This window comes from Enhydra lutris, unplaced genomic scaffold (genome assembly GCF_002288905.1).
Source record: "Enhydra lutris kenyoni isolate GAN:26980312 unplaced genomic scaffold, ASM228890v2 scaffoldscaffold21, whole genome shotgun sequence".
Lineage (NCBI taxonomy): Eukaryota > Metazoa > Chordata > Mammalia > Carnivora > Mustelidae > Enhydra > Enhydra lutris.
The window spans coordinates 34,915,848-34,939,179 of record NW_019154105.1 but is presented as its reverse complement, the minus strand read 5'-3'; the positions used below and the strand labels follow the sequence as shown (position 1 = coordinate 34,939,179).

The following is a 23,332-nucleotide window of genomic DNA, read 5'->3' as shown; positions in this document are numbered from 1 at the left end:
GACCTCTCCCTGCAGGTGGGGAAGGTAAGAGGACCCCAAGTCGTTGACTCACACAGCCAATGGCAGCATCATGACCAGAGTGGACTCAGCAGGAGCTGAGTGAACCAAGGCACGCGTGCATACACACGGAAACAAGGGAATGAATGGGTGAACCCAGAAAACAGAGGAGTCTGAATAACTTTGAAAATGGGGCTTGGTGTGTGGATGACACTCTCGGTTCTGGCCATGTTGAGTTTAACAGATCTGGTTAAGTCTGTTTTTAACAGATCTGCAGCAGCTGCTCTGAACTAAGTAAGAGCAAGGGTGACCCCGTCCTAGGTTAGCTAAGTAGGGGCCTAGCACACTACCTATGACCTTGTGGTATGTACACAGTTAGGAGAGAAGCTTCTTTCAAAGGGAGTTGAAATGGACTGCTCAACTTTTGAGTTCGGACAACTGTTTATAGATTTAGGAATGACTTGAGCCTTCCTATTCTTACCCTGATCCCCATTCCAGTTACATCCAAAGCAAGATAGTGGCGGAGGGGGGAAGGCTGAGGGGCCAGAGCCAAGGGGACGGAATACTTTTGATCTGAACTAAATATCTATTTGAGAGATCTGGTCATCAAAGAGGGGGTAACTCTTTTTACAAAATGGTATCCATACCTCTGCTGATGCTCTAGGTAAAATTCCTACACAACTCCCCCCGCCACGGTCGTTCCCTAGTTATTTCACGTCCTGGGACAGACCTGGTCTCAGCTCCCACAGAGAAATGTTGGGTTCTACCAAGTTTAAGATGGAGACTTAGATTTTTCTGGCTTTGTTTCCAACAAATCCATACTTGGGAGTTCTCCTTTAGGTGGGTGGCAAGAAAGGATTAAGGGATCAGGAGGCAAGAGCCCTGAATGATTTTCCAATAAACAGAGGGACTCTCAACTGTATCACGACCCGCTCCAGCCTGGGCAGGGCAGCTCAGGGTACCGAGCAAGGGCCCTTGAGCTCTGCTGAAGAATGAGCTCCAACAGGCCAGGGTGCTCTGTGCAGAAACAATGAGCCTTTGCAGCTGGGGCCATTCACCTAAAGGGACAGGCGGGGCGACACAGTATAGTGACAAGGCCTAGAGAAGAGATCTCCTGCGGAGAGAGAGGCAGCGCGTGCCCAGTTGGCGGCCATCCTCCCCAGCCCTCAACCAGTCTGTTCTCCATGCTGGCAAGCCCTCTACTCAGCTCTCCCCCCAACCCCAGTTTCCTTAGAGCCTATAATTATGGGTGCATCCCCCGCCAAGGACTTTCAAACACCTCTTCCCCTCTGACATCTTTTTGGTGTAAAACATCGGACCGAATGACAGCATTTTCTAGGCTTTATTTTTCTTATTCCCTCTCCTGCTGCCAGTTCCTCCAGATACATGAGCGACACTCTACCCAGTCTGTCACCCACACCACGTTCTTTTATTTATAGTCAAAATGACTGTTCCCACGTTCAGAGAGATTGAGCCTTTCTGTTCTGAACAAACTATCTGGCTCACTTATTTATACGTGGCCTGAAGTCTGATTTAGTACTTCCGCTCTCTGGCCGCCGTGTCCATGCCAGCCCAAGTCTATTTCCAGGACATTCTACCCTCAGAAGCTGGGTCCTTGCTCAAGGGCCCTGAGTTTAATCCCCCCCACCTTTTTAAAGATTTTATTTATTTATTTATTTGACAGAAAGTGGGAGAGAAAGCACAAGCAAGGGGAGCAGCAAAGGGAGAGGGAGCTGAGCAGGGAGCCCGATGCAGGGATCCCAAGACCCCGGGATCATGACCTGAACCAAAGGCAGACGTTTAACCCACAGCTACCCAGGCGCCCCTCCTGAGTTTAAATGTTAATTCCTGTTTTGGATTCCCTTTCTTGTGTTCTCTTTTCTAAAGAGCAGTTCCCTGGGATACTCTTTGGGGAATAGCTTAAAGGGAAAGAATTTCCAGCTGAAGTTATGTGACAGCAGCAGGATGTCTCCGAACCCATGATTTCCTACAGGGTAATTTTCAATCCATTCTTACTTTTCTCCATTAAGAAATCACTCCACTAAACATAATTCATTCCCAGGATTTACTTCAAAGCTATGGTATTTCAACACCAACTCTGGCTTAACAAGAGAGCCAGAAGACCAGAAAGCCACGGGTGGGGGCTGCCTAAACATCAACGTTAGCCTTTCAGGGGGCTTCAGCTCATCAGTCCAGACTCCTAGGAAACCACCATGGGACAAATTTTAGATATTTGAAGACAAAATGATGCTAACTTCCCATGTACTTAAATTTCTCCTAATTTTTTAAGAAAAGATTTATTTGATGGAAGGGAGAGGGAGAGGGAGAAGAGAATCTCAAGCAGGCTCTGTGCTGAGCATGTGGCCTGATGTGGGGCTTGATCTCACGACCCTGAGATCATGACGTGAGCCAAAAGCAACAGTTGGACGCTCAACCAACTGAGCCATCCAAGTGCCCCTCTCTTAATTTTTTATAATCAGTTACAGTTGGCCCAGGTGATATTTTAAGGAAATATTACTATCTCAATAAAAACAGTACCACTGGGAACAATGCAAGATGCTTCCTTGAGAGCACCTCTATATCCCTGCCTCCTGACAATGACCCCCACTCCAGGTGGAGAATTGGGGACACTAAGACTCCCCCAACACCAGTGCAAGGGAAGACCCATGGTTAAACTGCAAATGGCGGGATTCCCACCCTAATACTCGTCCTCTTGACTGAATCTAGCTTGCAAAACCTTGACATTACTGTAGGAGGGGAGAACGCTTGAGTCCCACCTAATGTTTCCTAAATCTTCTCGGCCACTGACTGTGCTACTGTGATACTGTAACAGATGAAGGAAGAGATATTTTGTCTTTGTCCTGGTTCCTGGCACAAAACTCGTAAGACCCAAGTAATTTCCGGAATGACAGGAGCATCTTTTGTTATGATACCTGGCCTCAGTCCTTGGTTCCCAACACAAGAACTCTGAAAACCTTTCTAACCTCCAGAGTGAAAAGTTTTGTACACTCATGTTATGCCTGCCTTCCCCCACACCCCCAAGGTCGCTTGGTGTCAGAGCTGAATTCAACTGTAGGACACCCAGAACTGGTATCTGTGGAGAACTGGAGAATGGCTGGGTGTGAAAACCCACACATCTGGCATCAGAAATGTTCCGTGAGTAGTAACAGATCACGGGCACTACGGTACATTCTCAGTCACTGGATTGACCCCGGAGCCAAAAATCTCTGATGGGTACATTTGCATCAGAGGGTTCTGTTCAGTGTGATGACGCATATGAAAAGCAGTGCCTGCCCGTTCATCTGCAGTAACGCTAGTCTTTTCCACATTTACCAACCACCTCATCATGCTGGAGCATATACAACATTCTAGAAACCAAGCTAGGCTCTGGGTCATGATAGTTACAACAACTCTGCTCTACGAGACACGAATTCATCTTTATGTGGGTCGATAGGCTGTTTCTGCACTAAAACAACTCTTCCTTCTGTTCTTGGAATGCTCTAAGTAGTCCAAGAAGATCATGGAGCTTGGAGGACTGACACAGAGAATCAGTGGGGCCAGGCATGGTCGATCACCCTCATGCTGCATCCAGAAAGGCTCATTCCTCATCCAGCTTGGGACTTGGGGAAAGTGTGAGAAGAAAGTTGTTCAGGGATCATCACCAGAATTTTCCACTCTCTCTTCACATGACCACCTCAAGCCCCCACCTTACTGGATAGTGTCGAAACATGCATATGAGGAATACTGGATTAGACACCAAACCAGTCAGCGAAATGGATGATGTGTTCCTGAGAAGAAACCGTTGTCTTCATAGTCACTAACAGGGGCAGGGCCGCCATGACAGATCTGCTTGAAAATGCCCTTACACATTCCTTGAGGGACTCTCTTCTTGGATAATCACTTATAATGTCTCTCTCTTTTTTTTTTTTAAAGACTTTATTTATTTATTTGACAGACAGAGATCACAAGTAGGCAGAGAGGCAGGAAGAGAGAAAGGAAGAAGCAGGCTCCCTGTCAAGCAGACAGCCCGATGCGGAGCTCGATCCCAGGACCCTGGGATCATGACCTGAGCCGAAGGCAGAGGCTTTAACCCACTAAGCCACCCAGGCGCCCCTACAATGTCTCTTCTTAAAGGTTATTCTAAGATAAAAGTATTAGCAAGCATCCCTGAGTGATGAATAGAAGGAAAGGAAGCCACTTCTAAAGAGATAAAATATAACTTCAGTGTAAGTCAGCAGAATGGTCAAGTAAATCCCGATGTCTCTGCTTATCACGGGGCTGTATTAAAAAGAAATTAACTCTAGAAGTCAAGATAATACTATGGCATCGGGAGAGAATTATTGCTCTCCCTGAACACTTTTCTCCCCGAGGCAAGATAGCACATACCCTAGATTAAACTTCCATCAGCAGATCTTGGAATTCCATCATCTTTCATTACACTCTGGCTCAGAGAACCCTCTGACTGGATGTCATTGGGAAGTTCTCCATCCTCCCTACGGAGACCCTCCAATGACTCCCAGGGAAAGAAAGAACGGCAAAGGGAAAAGAGAGAGAACTTTCCGATTAGCTCAAAAAACCAAGAGGCCCACTCTTTCTAAATCCCTGTCACCTAGAACTGAATGACCCTTTATCACTGACAACTGCTACCAATTGAGGAAGGAAGCTTCCTTGGCCCCAGTGCTGATGTTGCCCACAGGGTGAGGGAGCCGAACAGAGGCAACAGCTCCCACACTCACCCGCGGGCTCACAGAGGCTCTCTCGAACATTCTCCCTGCGGCAGACATGTGAGGAAGGGGCTGCCTCCTGTAGCAGGCGCTAATTCAGTTTAAGGATCTACAAGGGAGGGTGTAGACAGAAAGCACCCAGAGAGTGGAACAAGGAGAACATCGTATCGAGAATTGGAAGCAGGTAACTAACAAGGCAGTAAGGAAAGACGGAAACAGGGAAGCGGTGATAATGCAGCCAACATTGCAATGGCGGGGGGTGGCGGCCTGTAGGGTTGGCAGAACGAAGCCCCGAGGCTGAAGCTACGGCAGTCTGGAACCCGGAGGGGCCCCGTGGAGCAGGATGCCTGGGCCCAGGCCAGTGGCACCGCCGGGCTAGGCAGGCATCTCCAGGCTTGAAGGAGGGACCCGTACCTTTAATGAGGGGCTCCAGCCAGTTGTGCTGGTGGCTCTGAAAAGGGGGCACGATGAAGCGTGATCTGCACGTCCGTGAACGCTGGAAACACTGCCAGGTGGAGCCAGTGCTAATGCAATAGGAGGGAGCAGCTTTCCTAGGGTGCTGCTTGCAGAAATGGGGCACGAGGTAAGGAGCACGGCTCTTCTTCCTCCTCAAGCCTGGCAGCCTCCTCCTAGTCAGAGCTGAACAGGCAGCGAACTAGACAAGCACAGATGTGTGCTGCAGTGTCGAGGCCTCCCTGGGTGGCGTGGGAGCAGAGGGACAGCAGCGGAACAGCTGGCCCGGGAAGCAGCAGGTGGTGGGCTTGGAAGGCCGAGGTGATTCGTCTTCAGACCCCATCCCAATGCTGCTGCTGTCACTTCTTCTGTTTCAGGAGTCATCGTCAGTTTTCGCTTGGCCAGCGCTGGCCCAGCTCCGTTTCCCAGAGTCCCTTGCAGCTGCGTGTGGCCAATGGGATGAACGGAACGTGAACCCAGGTGAGGTGTGCAAGTCCCAGGTCGCCTTTCAACTTAGAAACAAGTCCTCTGGCCTGGTCCGAGAGGGACGACCCTGGAGGGATGGTGCAGGACAACCTAGAAGGAGCCTGAGGCCGCATGGCACAGCGCTGCACCAGAAGACGGGACCACTCGTTGCAGACTGCTACAGGAGGCCGCGTCTCTAGTGTTTCAGACCATGGACTTGAGAAACCCTGGTGCAGCAATCCGGCCATAGCCTCTGATACACAGAGGTTTAGCTCTAGGAACAGTATCGGGCCTGGGCAATGCTCACGGGTACCCCGAGGAATGCCAGCAGAACAGGGGTACAGGTAGGTAGGGAGAGCCAGTCAGCAAGGACTTCTTACAACGACCTCCTACGGCAGCCACGAAGATCCCAATTCTGCTCTGTGTGTATTACCACTCCACTGCTCTTTCTCTAGAGAGGAGGACGGCCTTCTGGGTCCCTTATGGCTGGGTCTCTATTCTTTTTCTATAAAACACATCCCTAGCTCCAAGCCATACCAAAAGGGGCCTCAGGCCCATAGTTTGTTTTCAGTTCACAATTGTGGTCATATCTCCTCAATTAAGAAGCCAGATCTCTAAGGACAGGGACCAGGCCATAGCGTTCAAGGCTCTCCCTTGAACTCTAGAGTTCAAGGTACCCCTAAGCAGTGTTTTGGAAAGAAATCAAAAGGTAACAACGGCAGGAAAATAAGAGCAAGAACTATGTGTAACAGTAGTCCTCTGAAACAGCTTAAACCAGGGTCTTGGTGACCAAGTCCAGGCGGGACTATCCTAAGAGACGAGACTAGGGGGAAAAAATCAGCATACTTGAGACTCACTAGAGTTCAAGGGTCTCCCTGCTGAACCCCCGGTTATTTGAGAACATCTGTCATCTCTGGTCAGGATTAACAGAGGAGCCTCCTATTTGGACAGATGAGAGTCTCAGGAGTCTGGTCTTTGCCCTGTCAGGACCAGAAGGCTGTTCTAAGGTAAGTCCCACCTCTGTCCTCAGTTTCCTCTAAATAAAGAGGTTGCATTAAACTGCTTTTTCTTTTCTTTTTTAAGATTTTATTTATTTGTGAGAGAGAGCACACAAGGTGGGGGGGGGGACAGAGACTCCCCACTGAGCAGGGAGCCTGACACGGGACTCTATTCCAGGACCCTGGGATCATGATCTGAGCCGAAGGCAGGTGCTTAACCAACTGAGCCACCCAGGTGCCCCTAAGCAGTGTTTTGGAAAGAAATCAAAAGGTAACAACAGCAGGAGAACAAGAGCAAGAACCATGCATAACAGTAGTCCTCTGAAACAACTTAAACCAGGGTCTTGGTGACCAAGTCCAGGCGGGACTATCCTAAGAGACGAGACTAGGGGAAAAATTCAGCATACTTGAGACTCACTATATTCTTCAGATAAAGGTCCCCCAAGATCTTGACCAGATAAAACAATTATGTCAAAGATAAGCTGGTTTGTAAATTTATGAATAACCTATCATACCGTTTTTATTAGAAATTTTCATCAAAAGTAGAAAAGAGATGTATAGAACATTCTCTAGAAAGAGTGGTTTTGTGATAACTATAATACAATAGTAACATTTAGCCTGAGAAAGTACTTTTTATTTTATTTTTTATCATTTTTTTAAGAGATTTAATTTATTTATTTGACAGAGATCAAGAGAGAGGGCACAAGCGGGGGAGAAGCTTGGCACTCTGCCAAGCAAGGAGCCCGACGCAGGGCTCAATCCCAGGACCCTGAGATTATGACCTGAGCCGAAGGCAGTCACTTAACCAACTGAGCCATCCAGGCACTTGAGAAAGTACTATTTATTTGTTTGTTGTTTATTTAAGATTTTATTTATTTGTTTGACAGAGAGAGAGTGAGAGAGGGAATACAAGTAGGGGGAGTGGGAGAGGAAGAAGCAGGCTTCCCGCTGAGCAGGGAGCCTGATGTGGGGCTCGATCCCAGGACACTGAGATCATGATCTGAGCCAAAGGCAGACGCTTAATGACTGAGCCACCCAGGCGCCCCAGAAAGTACTTTTTAAAAAGCACTTGTGCCCGATGGTGGTAGCTGCTATTAATTATTAAGGGATTTTATCCTCATTCTAGCAGGCCCCATAGGTCTCCATTTGTTAATAGTTACTTACTAAAAGTAATTCCAATTTTTCTTAAAGACAAAAACAGTAATCTAGCGTTGCCACTCATTTAAATGAAGGCGTTTACTGACCAGAGCAGTGGTTTCCAGAATGTGCTCCTGTGACTGCATTTGCATGAAGCACAGGGCCCCAGGGAACATCGGCACATGAAAACCTCTCAGAGGATCCAGAGGAAAGAGCCTGTTGCACTCTGTTTAACCCGGTTTTCCAACTGACCCCAGAATTTTTTTTTTTCCCCTCTTGAGGAAAGCATATAAACGTCTTACTTCATCAGTGCCCCACGGAACACTGCTATGGAAGCCACTTGGGAAAATGCCACGTATGGGGTCTGAAATCCTCTGAGTATACCACCCACCCGCTTTGCTTCCTCACGGGGAGCAGATGGAATGGGTAGATACTACTGCATGTTGGCAACACACAGGTCCCTGTGCCCAGATCCCTCCCAGCAGACGGGCCCATACCCACCACAAGAGGAGAGGGGAGTCCCTGTTAAAAGTCCCCTATATTCGGGGTGCCTGGGTGGCTTAGTGGGTTAAAGCCTTTGCCTTCGGCTCAGGTCATGATCTCAGGGTCCTGGGATCGAGCCCCGCATTGGGCTCTCTGCTCAGCAGGGAGCCGCTTCCCCCTCTATCTATGCCTGCCTCTCTGCCTACTTGTGATCTCTCTGTGTCAAATAAATAAATTAAAAAAAAAAAAAGTCCCCTATATTCACAAATTACATTGCTCGCTCTGGATACCTCTAGAAAAGAGTAGGGAGAAAGCGGTTTCCCCAGGTCTGAATGAGTTAGAAGAGAGCCGTGGCCAGCAGTCCGCATGAACTCCCAAAATGGGCTTAGGAAATCCTTCCAGCTGTCCATGGAATGACCTCCTGGCAGGCTCACAGAGACCAGAGGGTGGCGCTCCGGTTGTCTGCCCCAGTCACTGGGGGCAAAATGGCAGCTCGAAGGCCCAGAGCCGTTTGGACCTGTGAGGTGTGAGGATGCCCTCAGCAGAGAAGGTCAATTTCGGTGCTCCCCAGGGCTGCCTTAGGTTGGAAACATGAGGCTTATGGAACTCCTTTCACCAGTCACCGTGTCTGGGAACCTTGCCAGTTCTCTCAGTGATCCAAAGGAACCCAGGTACAGAAGAGCCGAGAGAGACAAGGTAGCGTTCTCTCTTCTGGGCAACAAGGCCAACGTGTTCTAAGAAACCATAATAAAGTTAAGTACAACTGTCAAGAACCAGGCAGAACTTCAGCCCAGTCCGGCAACAGCCAACACCCCACAGAGGACCAGCATCTCATGTGACTGTAACCCCTTACGCCATCCATAAGAGGCTTCTCGAAACCCATCTTGGGGATCCGTGAGAAGCATTACAGCCAGACCCCCCCCCCACCCAAAGTAAACTTTCCCAAAGTAAATTCTCCCCATAAGCAATTTATTCACAGCACATCGAAACCACTCAAATGTTTTCAGATAGTGCTAACCCCAAAATAACTATAAATTCTGAAATTACTTCGAGCCTCCAGTATACATAATTTCCTCCTTCGAGCGAACCACATTAAGAAATCCCCTAAGAGCCCCGGCAAACTAATACACTGCCCTGGTTTGATTTTCTGCGTGCACCCGACACCACTAACTGACAAGCGGATTATTACAGGGTTAGAGGGGAAGAAAGAAAATGGAATCTCAGGTGCGTCTGCTTGCAAAGCACCCAGCAAAGGGTCGGGTACATGGTAATGAAAGGGACTGTGACTAGCATTATCACGAATGTGGTTCTTTCCGTATTCACCAGAGGAGAACACACAGCCGGAGTTCCAAGGACGGGGCCTCCTGAGTTATAAATCAACTTTGCTGGGCACCCACAACAAATCTTGGGCTGGGCATGTCACACTGTCTTCTCACATTTCATTAAACATATCTTTTTGGAATTCAGGGGTGGAAGGGGGGGGAGAAAAAAAGAAATCCCCTAAGAGATTCCATTTTCTCAGTAAGGAAAGTTACAAAGGAATGCAAAATGGGCTCATTTTTGCAAGCAAAATGAAACACTTTTATGTTTTATTCATGCAAAGTGAAAAGCTCTTTCCTTTGCAGCATTACAAATTGAATTTGCTCTTGTAAATTGCTGTTAAAAAAGAAAATCAAAAGCAAAAGAAAGTTAAAAAAAAAAAAAGGCAGGCACACAAAGACCCCTTCTTTAAGGGAAGGAAAACTCAGGGGATCAATGGGGAAAAATAGATCCTTTCACTGGCAAACACACTTTTTTTTTTTTTTAAATTTACTGCTTCCGAAAACAACTCAAGGGCCCCCAAACCCACCGTAGGAACTTGAGGTCCCAACAGTGTGGAACCCTGGGGGAATTTCTAAATCACACTCATCTGTTAACACTGAATAAGATAAGAAGTGGTTTAACCCAGCCCACATTTCAAAAATATAAGCAAGGCAATGTAACCAAATTTCCACTGCTTTCACAGTGCAGGGAGGGGGTGCTCTTCTTGCCTTGTAGGATAACTGAACTCAAGACGAACAGCCCCTCATCTTCTGTATCAAATGGTGAACAGTCCCTGAAACCTCTCCAAGATCTGACACCTCCCGTATTCACCGTGTCTTTGAAAGGAAGCTGCGTAATCAGCGGTACCTGCTGGTGTATGTTCCCTTCGCGAATCAGGAGCGAACATTCCTTTGGCGTTGGCCATGTCTCCATCACTGTGCCAGTTACAAGATGCACACAAAGGTGCATATACACACATGCTTTGTGGTCCCTCTTATGATCCCCATGTCACAGATGAGAGAAACTGAGGCTCCGACCTTGAATAATTTGTCAGCTGGAGTCTGACTCTTTTCTTCTCCGAACCTGCAGCATTTGGCCTCACGTTAAAAAACTGGGTAGCCTGAAAACGTGAGCAGTGAAATCTGCTCCCAGCCTAACCTTAAGAAAACACAACTGCACTTGGTTTGTACATGTGCATTCTTTTTTTTTTTTTTAAGATTTTATTTATTTATTTGACAGAGAGAGATCACAAGTAGGCAGAGAGGCAGGTAGAGGGAGAGGGGGAAGCAGGTTCCCTGAGCAGGGAGCCCGATGCGAGGCTCGATCCCAGGACCCTGGGATCATGACCTGAGCCGAAGGCAGAGGCTTAACCCACTGAGCCACCCAGGTGCCCCATGTACATGTGCATTCTGATCCTCGCCATGGCTCCTGTCTTAAAAATAACCCTGGGGGATACGCACCAGGGAAGGATTGAGCATCCTACACCCTTCCATTAACACTAAATGTTTTTAATGAGCAAACATCATCATTGGGTATTTTCCTTGCAAAATTCATCAATTCATGTCAACTCATCACCTGCAGTGTTACAGTTCTGCCAATCGTGTGAATGACAGGTGTGTACGCATAAATTATCCACTCATACCCGCCCCCCCCACCCCTGTGCACCTGGCCCAGCTGTCACAGTTCACTCTGTGAACAAAAGCTCGAAGACACAATCGTGCTTCTAGGAAGGTTTATGCAATCAGTGACTTCTCTTTCGCAGACTGTTCTATGAGTCTGGTTATAGCAAAAATACTTGTTCTGAGACTGAGGAGTGCGTAACCATTTTTCTTTCTGGCTTAGGAGTTGGACTGCATCCAAAGAGTACCAAACCCACAAATGCCCAGCCCCCTGTAGCCAAAGGCTGGGTGGGATAAGCCAAGGCAGAGCCCCTAAAAGAGGACAGAAGGCCCAATCAACCAGAATGTGCAGGAATGGAACCCCAAGTCCAGCAGGGTCATCTTTCTGTCGTCTAGGATTTTCACCTGCTTCTGTCCATTTTCAACAAACCAATAACTAACGATCCTATACCTGAATCCCTAAGTGCCAGGAGATCCTCAGGTCCTTTGAGCATTGCCAAAAATGAATTGTAATTTAAGAGCTAAAAGCACTCGGTGTAGCCCAATTACTCAACGACAGTATCTGAGTGTGACATCTGCAATAACCGCCACTTCATTATTTAGAATATATGCATATCTGAACTTCCTTATTTCCAGTCATCCTGGAGAACAGACAATTCACCACACATCTAAGATGCACTCGCTGTAAAGAACAGATAGTCAGTAGAATTTTAGAAAAACACACACTGAATGGAATTTTGACGTGACCGGGCATTTCAGATGTAACCAAGTTTGGCCAACCCCACCCCCAGCAAGTTCTTGCTCACCGTGACTTAAGGATCTAAAGCTTGTGGCACAACCTCTCCCTTCGAGCAAGCCCTCTGGGAAGGAAGCACAACCAGGAGGGCCTCTGAAATGACCAAGATGAACCCAGACTGCAGGGAAGAGGCAAAAATAGGGATAGGGCTCCAGAGAGTCTGCGTGAGTTGGCAACTAACTCAGAAGAGGAGCAGGAACAGGAGGAGAACTCGAAGACAGGATCCAGAGTGGATGACGGGTCTGAGGTTCAGGAAACCAGAAAGAGAGGGCTTAGGAGGCAAGGAGAGAGATGTGCTGTCATTTTTTACATTCCTAAGGACAGTCTACTGTCCCCTTTAATGTTCAGTGATGGGCAACAGCAGCGAGACCACGCCTCGGTGCTGAGGTGACAGGTGATGGGTGACATCAGGTCCCCTGGGTACTCACCGGCCGTTGTCCCGGCCCACACCCCACACGCGGATGCTGGCGATGGGCTGAGAGTGGAGCACGGAGCGGTCCATGGGGTCCACCAGGCTGAGGGTGTCGTTCTCCAGGATCAGGTACATGTCTTTCCCCTGGAATTCAAGGAGAAAACATGCTCTCTTCCTCAGGAAGCTATGCTTGGTGACACGGCTATCTAGGGATGTCATTGCAATGATCCAAGGAAGCCACGGTATGAGTCTGTGATTTGTTTTCCTAAGAGAGCGACATCCCCCCCTGACTAAAATAGCATCGATCTTTCGTATGCCTCACACATACCCAATTCCTCTCTCCCTCCCCACGTCCTCTGAAATGCGTCCCAAGCCCGCCTTCTAGCCAACTCTTGTTTTTAATTATTTACAATTCTGAATCTTGACTCTGAGAAAAAAGGCTAATAGGAGGTTCCCTGGAGAACCTGGTCTTCCACTAACACCAGACCTGTCACTCTCCTAACCCGTCTCTCTGTCCCTTCCTCTCCGGTCAGATCCTACCAGCCATGCCCTTGATGGCCTTCCCACAGCCACAACCATCCTGTTCCTCCTCGGCATTTAGAGCTCTTCGCTTCTATGGGATTTGGCTGGCCAATCACAGGTGCATTTGTGACTCGCTTGGGACTACAATAGCTAACGTTTCTAGAATTTGATCTTATCCCAGATATTAAGCCATGGGCTTGGGGCACACTGGTTCGTGATCTTTCCAACTTGCCCGGAGAGCCTGGTGCATTATGATCTCTGATTAGCAGAGAGGGAAGCTGAGTCTTCAAGGTCAGGCTACTTACTCCAGGTCTGATCCGGAAGCTGGGAGGCCTTTTGTGGCACAGGCACTACTGTAATACCCATGCGGGGGAGGCCGAATCTTCTCAATGCTTGCATTGCTCCTGTCCCCAACATAGGCTGGCTCTTTGGGGGCAAAGACGCTAGACTATTCAACTTTATTCTCCTTGTAATTCCTCGGGCATAGTTTGAGAAATTATTAAACATCTGCTGTTCACTAAAGGACACCGTGTCCTCTCCTCCAGCCTTAGTTGAGGCCAACCATGTGACAGTCTTCAGGAGATGCCCGATCATGGAGCCCTGGAGAGCTGGAAGTGGGGGAGGGGGCAGGTCCCACCGGTGCCAAGGTGGGACTCCACGCCTTGGGGTAACTGATGGCTGCTTGGGAGAAGTGATAGATGTCTGGTGCCTTTCCCCCCCCGCCACCCTCCCCCAGGAAAGAGGCACTGACTGCAGCCTAAGGGATCTTCCTCCAGCCCCGCTAGCGAGTGGCCAGCCTCCAGGACAAGTCCCTCCTGGTCACCGCCACCCCATCTCCGTGCAGTTGCTCCTTGGCAAACACCTTGCAGACACTAACAGACCCTGAAGTCCTTTGTTTTCACACCTTATGGGATGTCCCCACAAGGAGGCCTGGTCCCCTCACTGAGGGGGTGATGTGTTTCCTTGGGGCTAACTCTGCTTAGAAACCCCCTCCAGTTCCCACCAAAGGTCACAGAGATTGTCCTCATGGGTTAACTTGACTGACCCTCTCTGCATTATTGGGGAGATGACATCCGGTGGGTAGTCTAACGTGGGCTGGTTGAGTGTAGAGCATCCCTGAATGAAAATATGGTGTATCATTCAGCACACACACCTCTTCCCAGGTACATCCTGTCACTTTTCTCATCAACACAGAGCAGTTCCTGGCTGACCACTGCAAAGTCTTACTAGTTGGTTTTTGTAACCAAGATAGCAACACTCATGCAGCTGTCGTCTACAGAGGAGACCCTCATCTGATAGTCGTGACTTCATTTTCCGTCAGCCACTCAATGGACGTTTGAGGAGCTGTGCTGTATGTGGTGGGGCATGGCAAAAAGGCAGAGCTCGTCACCCTCAGTGTTGAGCTCTACTTTATACACTATAAGCCAGAAGCACAGCCTGAAGAATTTTTTGTTCAGAAGAAGGAAGAAATGAGAAAAAAAGGAATGGCTTAGCAGGGCTAACCAGGTGGGAAGACAGAACAGATTTTTAGGCATGGCTGACCCTCCGCCCTATATCCCCACAGAAAGTTCTCTCTCCTGTACGTGTCCTGTCACTTGGAGATTCCTTTAGAATCTTACTAAGCTCTTCTAAGTACCTGGTGGCAAGTACTTGGTGTTATATATCAGCCATTCACATGTTAGTATGAATTATGCCAACCTTTCTTCTAAATCCTAGCTGAGATTTGTTCTTTTCATGGAAGAGCATTTTGATTGAAGGAGAGAGAAGGCAGGTAGATAATCTGGTGGGAAAGACTATCTGGGTATTTGGGTGGGAGGTGGGAAGTCATGCAACGAAATCACAGTAAAGGCAAATACCAAACAAATTCTTCCTTCTTTCTCCCCGTGCTTGAGATCTAAAAGTCTGAATGGTGATGCAGCTCAGGCCCATTCTAAGGTACCTAGACTCTTCCATGGGAAGCCTTGGGAATCTCCTTCCCATTACAACAGTGCTGCTTGGGGCTCCAAAGAGCCCCATCAAAGAGCTGTCAAGGAGCCCCTATGATGGCAAGGTTTGAGAGCAGGGGGCTTACACAGCATGTGCTATATCGAGACGCTCTCGATATACCCGTTCTATAGGTCTCAGGGCATGGCAGGCTTCTCCTCTTTGCCATGATTTTTACACGAACTTGGCATTTTTACTTATTACTTTCCTTTCTGCAATGATGTCAACTAACATTTCAAAGCGGAATTACTTTGTTCAAAGTGAGAAAGAACATACAGTTATCAACTCTAAAAACTCAGGTATCATATTGATTGTCTGATTATACGTAAAGCTGAACGTGTTATAGAAGGATCACAGGTCAACTTTTAGAGTGTGAGGGATGGTCGCATTTCTGTGTGTACGGACAACAGCCACATTCCCCTTTGAGAACATACTTCCAGCAAACAGCTCCCTTCCTTCTTATATAATGGTGTATCCAGTTTTGTGTGCAAGTTTCGGGGTTTCTGGGCCCGAGTACCCATCCATACATCCCTCGGACTTGGGGATACCCGGTCAGCCCCTGTCATGTAGACACGGATAAATGTTTCCCCCCAGGGCGCAGTCCCTACTGGGATCTGGCAGAGCAAACAGATAAATGGAAGGGTTGGTACACCATGCCCACCCTACCTGTCTTCCTGGCGAAACGCGCCTGGTAAGTATCCCTCAGTATCACACCACGCAGAGCTCCAAGAGTTCACAAAGCACGGTGGAATATGAGCAAGCCTGCCGTCAATTCTTCCCACGTGTCACTCACCTCTCCCCAGATGCCGACTGTGTCCCGGATGTCGTTTTTGCAGTAAGAAAGCTGCCTGATGCAGTTGTTGACGGCGACGCTACTTTTGCCGGGAGCGAGGTCCTCCTCTGCCATTTCCACCCATCCCAGGGAGCGTACCGCGAAACACTGCAAGACAGAGCATGGGGGCGTGAAGGTAGGCACTGACCACAGCTGGTCGCCGCCAACTTACCGAAACCCCCTGCGGGGTTTGCCCAGTGCGGCTTCCATCACTACATAACGTCCGGTCATTGAATTCAGTAAACGAGTCCTCTATTGCTAGAAAATTAAATTGGGACTACCTTTTACTGTTAAAAAAAAATGTAGTGACGGGGCACCTGGGTGGCTCAATGGGTTACGCATCCACCTTTGGCTCAGGTCCTGCGATCGAGCCCCACATTGGGCACCCTGCTCAGCACAGAGCCAGCTTCTCCCTCTCCCTCAGCCGCTCCCCCTGCCTGTGCTCTCTCTCTGTTGAATAAATAAATAACATCTTAAAAAAATGTAGTGATAAATATCTTCTTGCCTACTTTTCTGTATACGTGTGTGTGTTTAGATTATTTTCTTGGAGGAGATTACTAGAAGTAGAATTATAGGGCTAATGAGTATGAGGATTTTTAAGCTCCTTTATATATGAAAAGTCAAGGGTTTGTTTTGTTTTGTTTTGTTTTTTTAAACAGTAACAAATGCAACACCCATGAGATCTACTACTTGTTAAACAACCCAGAAAAAAGACAGTGGGAGAGATGGAGAATTAAATACATGTTTGGCACTTGATTCTAGTACCAAAGTGAAATGTATTCTTTAGTACCCAGAAATGAGGGAAGATGGGGAAAAAAATGTGCCTTCATGATAATTGGTCTCAGGTCCCATAACATCTGTAATTAAGCACCAAATCCTGAAAGAACACACAATGCACCAGCTCGTGAGAAACCCTACAGCACAAGTTCCTTTTATTCTTTTATCCTTTCAAGATATTTTGAGATTATGCTCCTTATCTTCCTTTCTAAAGTTCACCGGTTGTTTCAAAACATAAAAAAGTATTGTGTGCACGTTGCAATGAGAAAATTCAAAGATGTATAAGAAAAAGGAAGCTCATGGGACATGCGAGGGCTCGTTCGGTGACAGACCTGTTTGCTGTCAGTTGCCAGGGATGCCAGGTGGCCGGAATGGGGGTCCCTCCTCAAGTGCACCCCAGCTGAAGAGGCTGCGTACCTCCCCAGCACTGGGGGGCTGGTGAGGGGCCACATGTCTGCAGGAGACAGCAAGCTGGCTCTCAGGGTACTTTATGAAGTTTCCAGCGTGAATGTCATCAGCAGATGGACAGAGGAGGCAGCTGGCCAGAGAGGAGCACTGAACAGGACTGCCCGACTATCGAAAAAGGCAGAAATGGGGGGCACCTGGGAGTCTCAGTGGGTTAAGCCTCTGCCTTCGGCTCAGGTCATGATCTCAGGGTTCTGGGATCGAGCTCCGCATTGGGCTCTCTGCTCAGCGGGGAGCCTGCTTCCTCCTCTCTCTCTGCCTGCCTCTCTGCCTACTTGTGACCTCTGTCTGTCAAATAGATAAATAAAATCTTAAAAAAAAAAAAAAAGGCAGAAATGGCCCACCACCTCCAAATGCAAACAGTGGAGCAAAACCCCGGGAACGGGCATCGTTCTTTCCTGTAGCTGCTGTCCTCCGGTAACCTCTAGCTTCATTATACTACATTTACACTGAAGTGCTGACCCACCCCCAACACCCCGTGCAGGGCATGGCTGCCGGGGCAGTTCCAACAAGAACTGGACATGACTGAAACCGCCCCTTCCCCACGGGTGGGAGGAGTTCCTTAGCTGATAGGAGGCCATCTCGGTCCAAGACGGTCGTCGCTCTGACCTCGCAACTCAGGGAAGTCTATAAACCAAGAAGACCCTGCCCCCCCACACCGTAGCCACTTCTGGGCCCGCCTGCTCTCCCACCCAGAGTGTACTTCCCCTTTGAACACTATCAAACGCTTGCTTGCGTGAGTTTGGCTCTGCATGCTTGCTTGGCTGGACTCCAGAACCAAGGCTGGGAACGGCTCGCCGCGAACAAAAGGAAGAAATGCTACACACTGTCCCCAAGTGACCACATTCAGTTCCGTTCCACCTTCCTTGTTTGACAGCCATGCCCTGACTGGCCCCCTCCTGCCTCAGTTGCTAACCACACTTTCAAGGGGAAAAAGCCCCACTAAAACACCAAAGACAATCTGTTTAAGGAAAGAGCACACAGATCCTCCTGTGCTAGAGGGAACGCAGGCCACCCAGAACAGAACAGCAGCCCTGAGCTGACGGTGGATACAATGTCTTCTACAAAGACACTAAAAATGGTGGGTATTCATCCTTTCTGATGGCTGAGTAATATTCCATGGTATATATGAACCACATCTTCTTTATCCATTCGTCTGTTGAAGGGCATCTCGGCTCCTTCTACAGTTTGGCTCCTTCCACAGTTTGGCTATTGTGGCCATTGCTGCTATGAACATTGGGGTGCATGTGTCCCTTCTTTTAACTAAATCTCTATCTGTGGGGTAAATACCAGTAGTGCGATTGCTGGGTCATAGGGTAGCCCTATTTTTAACATCTTGAGGAGCCTCCACTGTCTTCCAGAGTGGCTGCACCAGCTTGCGTTCCCACCAACAGTGGAGGAGGGCTCCCCTTTCTCCGCATCCTCACCAACATTTGTTGTTTGCTGTTTTGTTAATTTTTGCCATTCTAACTGGTGTGAGGTGGAATCTCACTGTGGTTTTTGCTAAGTGAAGTAAGCAGCGAAAGACAATTACATGGTTTTGTTCATATGCAGAACACAGGCAATAGCCTGGGGACCACAGGGGAAGGAAGGAAAATCTGAAGGGGGAAAAATCAGAGAGGGAGGAGAACCATGAGAGAATATGGCTTTCCCACCTTCGCCAAAAAAGTGCGTGGAAGTTTGTCCGCACACCAACAGGCAGTCCTCCGAATGGAGTCCTACAGTTCAACTCAATTCTGACACTACCCGCTGACAGCATCAGATCCCACAGGCTAAGGGGCTGGTCCTATAAGACTGTCCCCACCCCCACCCCCCCTTGCCCTCCACCCCAACTTCAGATGCCAGTCACAAGGCTAGGCTATAAATTGGAGGTTCCAACAACTTGCTCCCCGGGTTCCATTAATTTGCTAGAGCAGCTCACCCAACTCAGAAACATTTTCCTTACTAGCTTCCACACCCTCTCCGGGCAACGCTATTCTCCCCCATCTGCTTGTGTTCACTATCTTTTGGGGTTTGGATGGAGGCTTCATTACAAGGGCATGACCGATCAAATCACTGGTCATTGGTGATGGAACTCCATCTCCAGCCTTCCCGTGCCTCCCCAGGGGTCCGGCGCTGGAACCGGAAGTTCAAAGGTCTAACACGTGGTGGCCTCCATGCGTGGCCAGCCCCCAGCCTTAGCTGCTCTCCAAATATCCCATCATTCGCATAACAAAAGACCCTTACTCACTCTTAGCACTTGGGAAATTCCAAGGGTTTTGGGAGCTGTGAGCCAGGAACCCAAGAGCAAACACATGAGAAACAGATCTCAACAACCAAATACATATTCTTCCCCCCCCCCCAATACATATTCTTATAAGTCACAATATCACCCACCTCTAGTGCTCTCCTCCAGCATCAAGAAAGAAATGGAAACTCTCCCAGTTTGGAGAACATGTATATCATCCCAGCCTATTTAACAGCAGAAAATAAGCAAAGTACAACGAAGAAGACATTGTTCAAATGTCAAAGGTATTAATTCACTTACTCCTTATTTTAATCCTTTGAGGCCATAACTAAGTTAACTGTACTCATTTTACAGGTGAGGAAAGAGAAAGAAGCACAAGGCTAGTAAGTGGAGAACCCAGGGTTCTGGGTTCTTAACCACATATATGCCTGAGAGTTTATTGGAAGGGCAGGGTCAGATGGGGCTGTGTCCACAGAAAGGCTCAAAATTGGTCAGATCAGAAACATCGGTACAATTTTGAGTGTATATGGCGCAGAGCAGGGACAGCTTGAATTAAAATCTTAGCTCTGATTTACTGGTTCTGTGATCTTGCCAAGTGATTTATAAAATCCCAATCTTTTTTTCATTTATAAAAACGGAAAGAACATTCGGCAAACATTCGTTGAATGGGAAAAGCAAATGAACAGAGTGCTACAGTGAACCTTAGCTCGAGTCATCACAGGGAGGAAATGAAAGGATATGACGTGTAGTCCTTGTGACCACACGTTCCAGTGGTCCCCAGGACATTCTGGTTTGTGTTTGTTGATCTAGCAAAATTACTGAGTGGCTCCTTTTACTCTCGAAAGGGTCTCAGTTTGGATAATAAATTACTGTGGTTGCTCTGGTCAAATTCCAGTGAATCCAGCCTCTGGTGTGGAAAATGGAGGTTCGGATGGGCCACTGTGATGTGCCCAAGTAGAAACAGGGTTCGAGATCAACTGAAGTTGTTATCAGTTGAACATCTGGTGATCCCAGCAGAGGTGAACAATAAAACACTGTGCGGTCATCATATGCCCTTAAAACTAGAAGCCAGGAACACATTTTCCCACTCTCTTAAACTGCCTGCTACAAAATCCCACAGCCTGTAAATACTCCAAAGAATTTATTGACAACAAGGAAGGTAAAAGAGAATATTGGCTGCTTTGTGTCCCCTGAGTTCAAGAATACATGGACTTCAATTTCAACAAGCTCACTAAAATTCTAGGGTATTCTCCTCGGCTAAGAAATGCAAATGGTCCATGAAATATATTGTTTGTCAGGCTGATAAAAAGAAAACAAGAGCCCTAACTATATTATTACAAGGAATTTCAGTAATTTTCCTTGTGCAGTTTTGCCGCTGTTATAATTTGGTTTCTGATCTATAAAGCCTTGCCACCGGTCCCTGTAGCTTTAGTAAGAGGAAACAGGTGTAAGGGGGATAACCCAGCTCCGCCAGGGAGCTACTTCGCCCTCCCGAAGAACCAAGCCCCAGAGAGCGACATGCGCTGTTTGGTGCTGCCCCCGTGTGGCGAGGAAGGTTTACAACCACCGCCGCTTTTCCTTGAACGTGGAGATTCATGATGCCCCCGCGCAGTCAGCCCTGGGAATAAACATCTGTTTCAGAGTACAGGAAGAGCCTAAAATATTCAATCAAAAAAATCAGAATCGGGCTCTCTGCTCAACGGGGAGCGTGCTTCCCTCTCTCTGCTTGCCTCTCTGCCTACTTGAGATCTCTGTCAAATAAATAAATAAAATATTTTTTTAAAAAATCAGATACTTAATCAACCTTACTTTTAAGACACTCTTTTTCAAAAATTTTAAAAAAGCCTCCCAACATTTACACTTTGATTGATGTTCATTTTTCTTTTCAAGATTTTGTTCTTAATCTCTACATTCAATGTGGGGCTCGAACTCAAAACCCTGAGATCACGAGTCACATGCTCTACCGACCAAGCCAGTCAGGTAGGAGCCCCAGTGTTCATTTTTCAATAGCTCTTTACCGAAAACGCAACAAATGAGTACTGGTTCAGGGAATGAACAATGTCATCAGATGAACAAGTCAAGACTTTGGGGAGGTCACTTCCGGTCTCTAAGACCCCCTTCCTCACCCAAAGTCATGCTGTCTCTAAGACTGGTCCTAAAAGCAAAATGTGGGTGGAAATCCCAAGACTGCCACTTAGTATCGAGATCTTGAGCAAGTAGGTTAAAATCTCTGTGCCTCAGTTTCTTCATCTGATACTAAAAATCCCCGTCTCCCAATCACCTGTCACATGTTGTGAGGGTTAACTTGGAGAGTTCGCTGCTGCTCCCATTAACCATCGCTGGCATTAGGGGAACGAGCATGGTGGCTGAATTAGAAGGGACGCAGCTCTTGGCCTGAGCGTCCTTCTCTCCCATCTGTTCTCATTCTCCACACTGGAATCAAGTTGTCATATCCTGGTTGGAAACACACGTTGTGTTTCCACTTCATTCTCTCAAGTCCTATATTAAGAGACATACCCCTGGGGAAAACCTCTTGCAAACACACGTGTGGAGGGACAGAACGCAGCACAATGCCTTGATTTCTACAGGCCAAACAGTCCTGGATTTGAATTCCTACAGCCCCACCAGTGCTTCTAAGTGTTCTCAGGTGCAGAATGGTGGTGAGAGAGGCTCCCAGAGTTTTCAGAAGAGCCAAAGTGCAAGTGACCGGCACACGGGAGGCCCGCAGCAAATGCTTGCTTTCTTCTCCCTCTGGATCAGGAGACCCTCTCATTTCATTCTTTGTTCTCCCAGAGGTGGTCTGCATTTCCTTCCCTGGGGCTTTAATGAGGACAAGCAAGAGGAGAACATTCGGGCAAGGGATGGGGAGGGAAAGACAAAGGAACTGGAGGGGCCAGCCTTGCTCCCTCCAGGTGAGCGAGCCTCAGTGCCCAGCCCCAGGGAACATGGTGTTTCCATGAGCCCATGTCCACACGGTGGCACCTTCAATGCCTGGGTCAAGGTCACTGCTCTGTGACAAGCAAGGAGCAAAGACAAAGAGGGAACTGATACTCGAATACACAGCAACACTAAATCATAGATATTAAAAAACTAAAAAAGTTCATAGAGGAAAGCTACAATTGCGTTTAGCATTACACACGTAATCCTAATTAACACTCATTTATGGGACTGACTTAACCATTGAAGCCTAATTACCCTGCAGCACAATAACAACTGTGTATTCAAGTCAATAAACATTTATTGAGTGCCTATTAGTTCCTGGAGACAGAGAGAAATGAGTCAGACACAGCTCTACTCTTGAAAGCCTATAAAGGAGCAGACACCAAGTGCGAATCCATAACACGGCGACGAGAAATCAGGGGACACAGAGACACACACGTGTGCTGTTGCTCATGGAAGGGCAGCTTTTTTTCTAACTCAGAGAGAGGGCATTTTGGATAGCTGTTTAAAAAAAAACAATATTTTATTGATTCGAGAGAGAGCGTATGCACACATGAGTCAGGGGAGGGGCAGAGGAAGAGGGAGAAGGAGAGAGGGAGAAACAGACTCCTCACAGGGCCTGACATGGGACTCGATCCCAGGGCCTTGAGATCATGACCTGAGCTGAAGGCAGATGAGTAACCAATGCAGCCACCCAGGCGCCCCTAGACAGCTACTTGAGGGATGTGGTATTGAGTGGAGCTTTGTGGAATGGATGGACTCATTCAATTAACACTTACTGACATCTCCAATAAGCCAGGCACTAGAGACACATCAAGGAACCTACGAGACCAAAGGCGCTGCTCTGCATAAGTAGTTTAAAAACCAGAAGGGGGCCTCTGGGTGGCTCCGGTGGGGGAAGTGTCCAACTTTTGATTTTGGCTCAGGTCACGGTCTCGGGGTTGTGGGATCGAGCCCCACGTCAGGCTCTGTGCTCAGCAGGGGATCTGCGGGTGAGTCTCTCTCTCTCCCTTTCGCACTGCCCTTTCTCCCCACTCTCACTCAAAAACATGAATAAAGGGGCACTGGGTGGCTCAGTGGGTTAAAGCCTCTTGCTTTCGGCTCAGGTCATGATCCCAGGCTCCTGGGATCGAGCCCCGCATCGGGCTCTCTGCTCAGCGGGGAGCCTGCTTCCTCCTCTCTCTCTGCCTGCCTCTCTGC

The 23,332-nt window shown here is 48.0% G+C and overlaps 1 protein-coding gene across 3 annotated transcripts in view; it reads right to left on the bottom strand.

Moving 5' to 3' along the window:
• The window catches only part of LOC111149146 (amyloid beta precursor protein binding family B member 2), a 312,250-nt gene that overhangs the window by 57,080 nt on the left and 231,838 nt on the right, over positions 1–23,332 (bottom strand). For all 3 annotated transcript variants that reach the window (XM_022506093.1, XM_022506091.1, XM_022506092.1), the window contains 2 exons: positions 15,685–15,831; positions 12,403–12,530 (listed from right to left, as the gene is read on the bottom strand). In XM_022506093.1, coding sequence (XP_022361801.1) covers positions 12,403–12,530; positions 15,685–15,831 — 275 coding nt within the window. The remainder of the gene's footprint in view (positions 1–12,402; positions 12,531–15,684; positions 15,832–23,332) is intronic.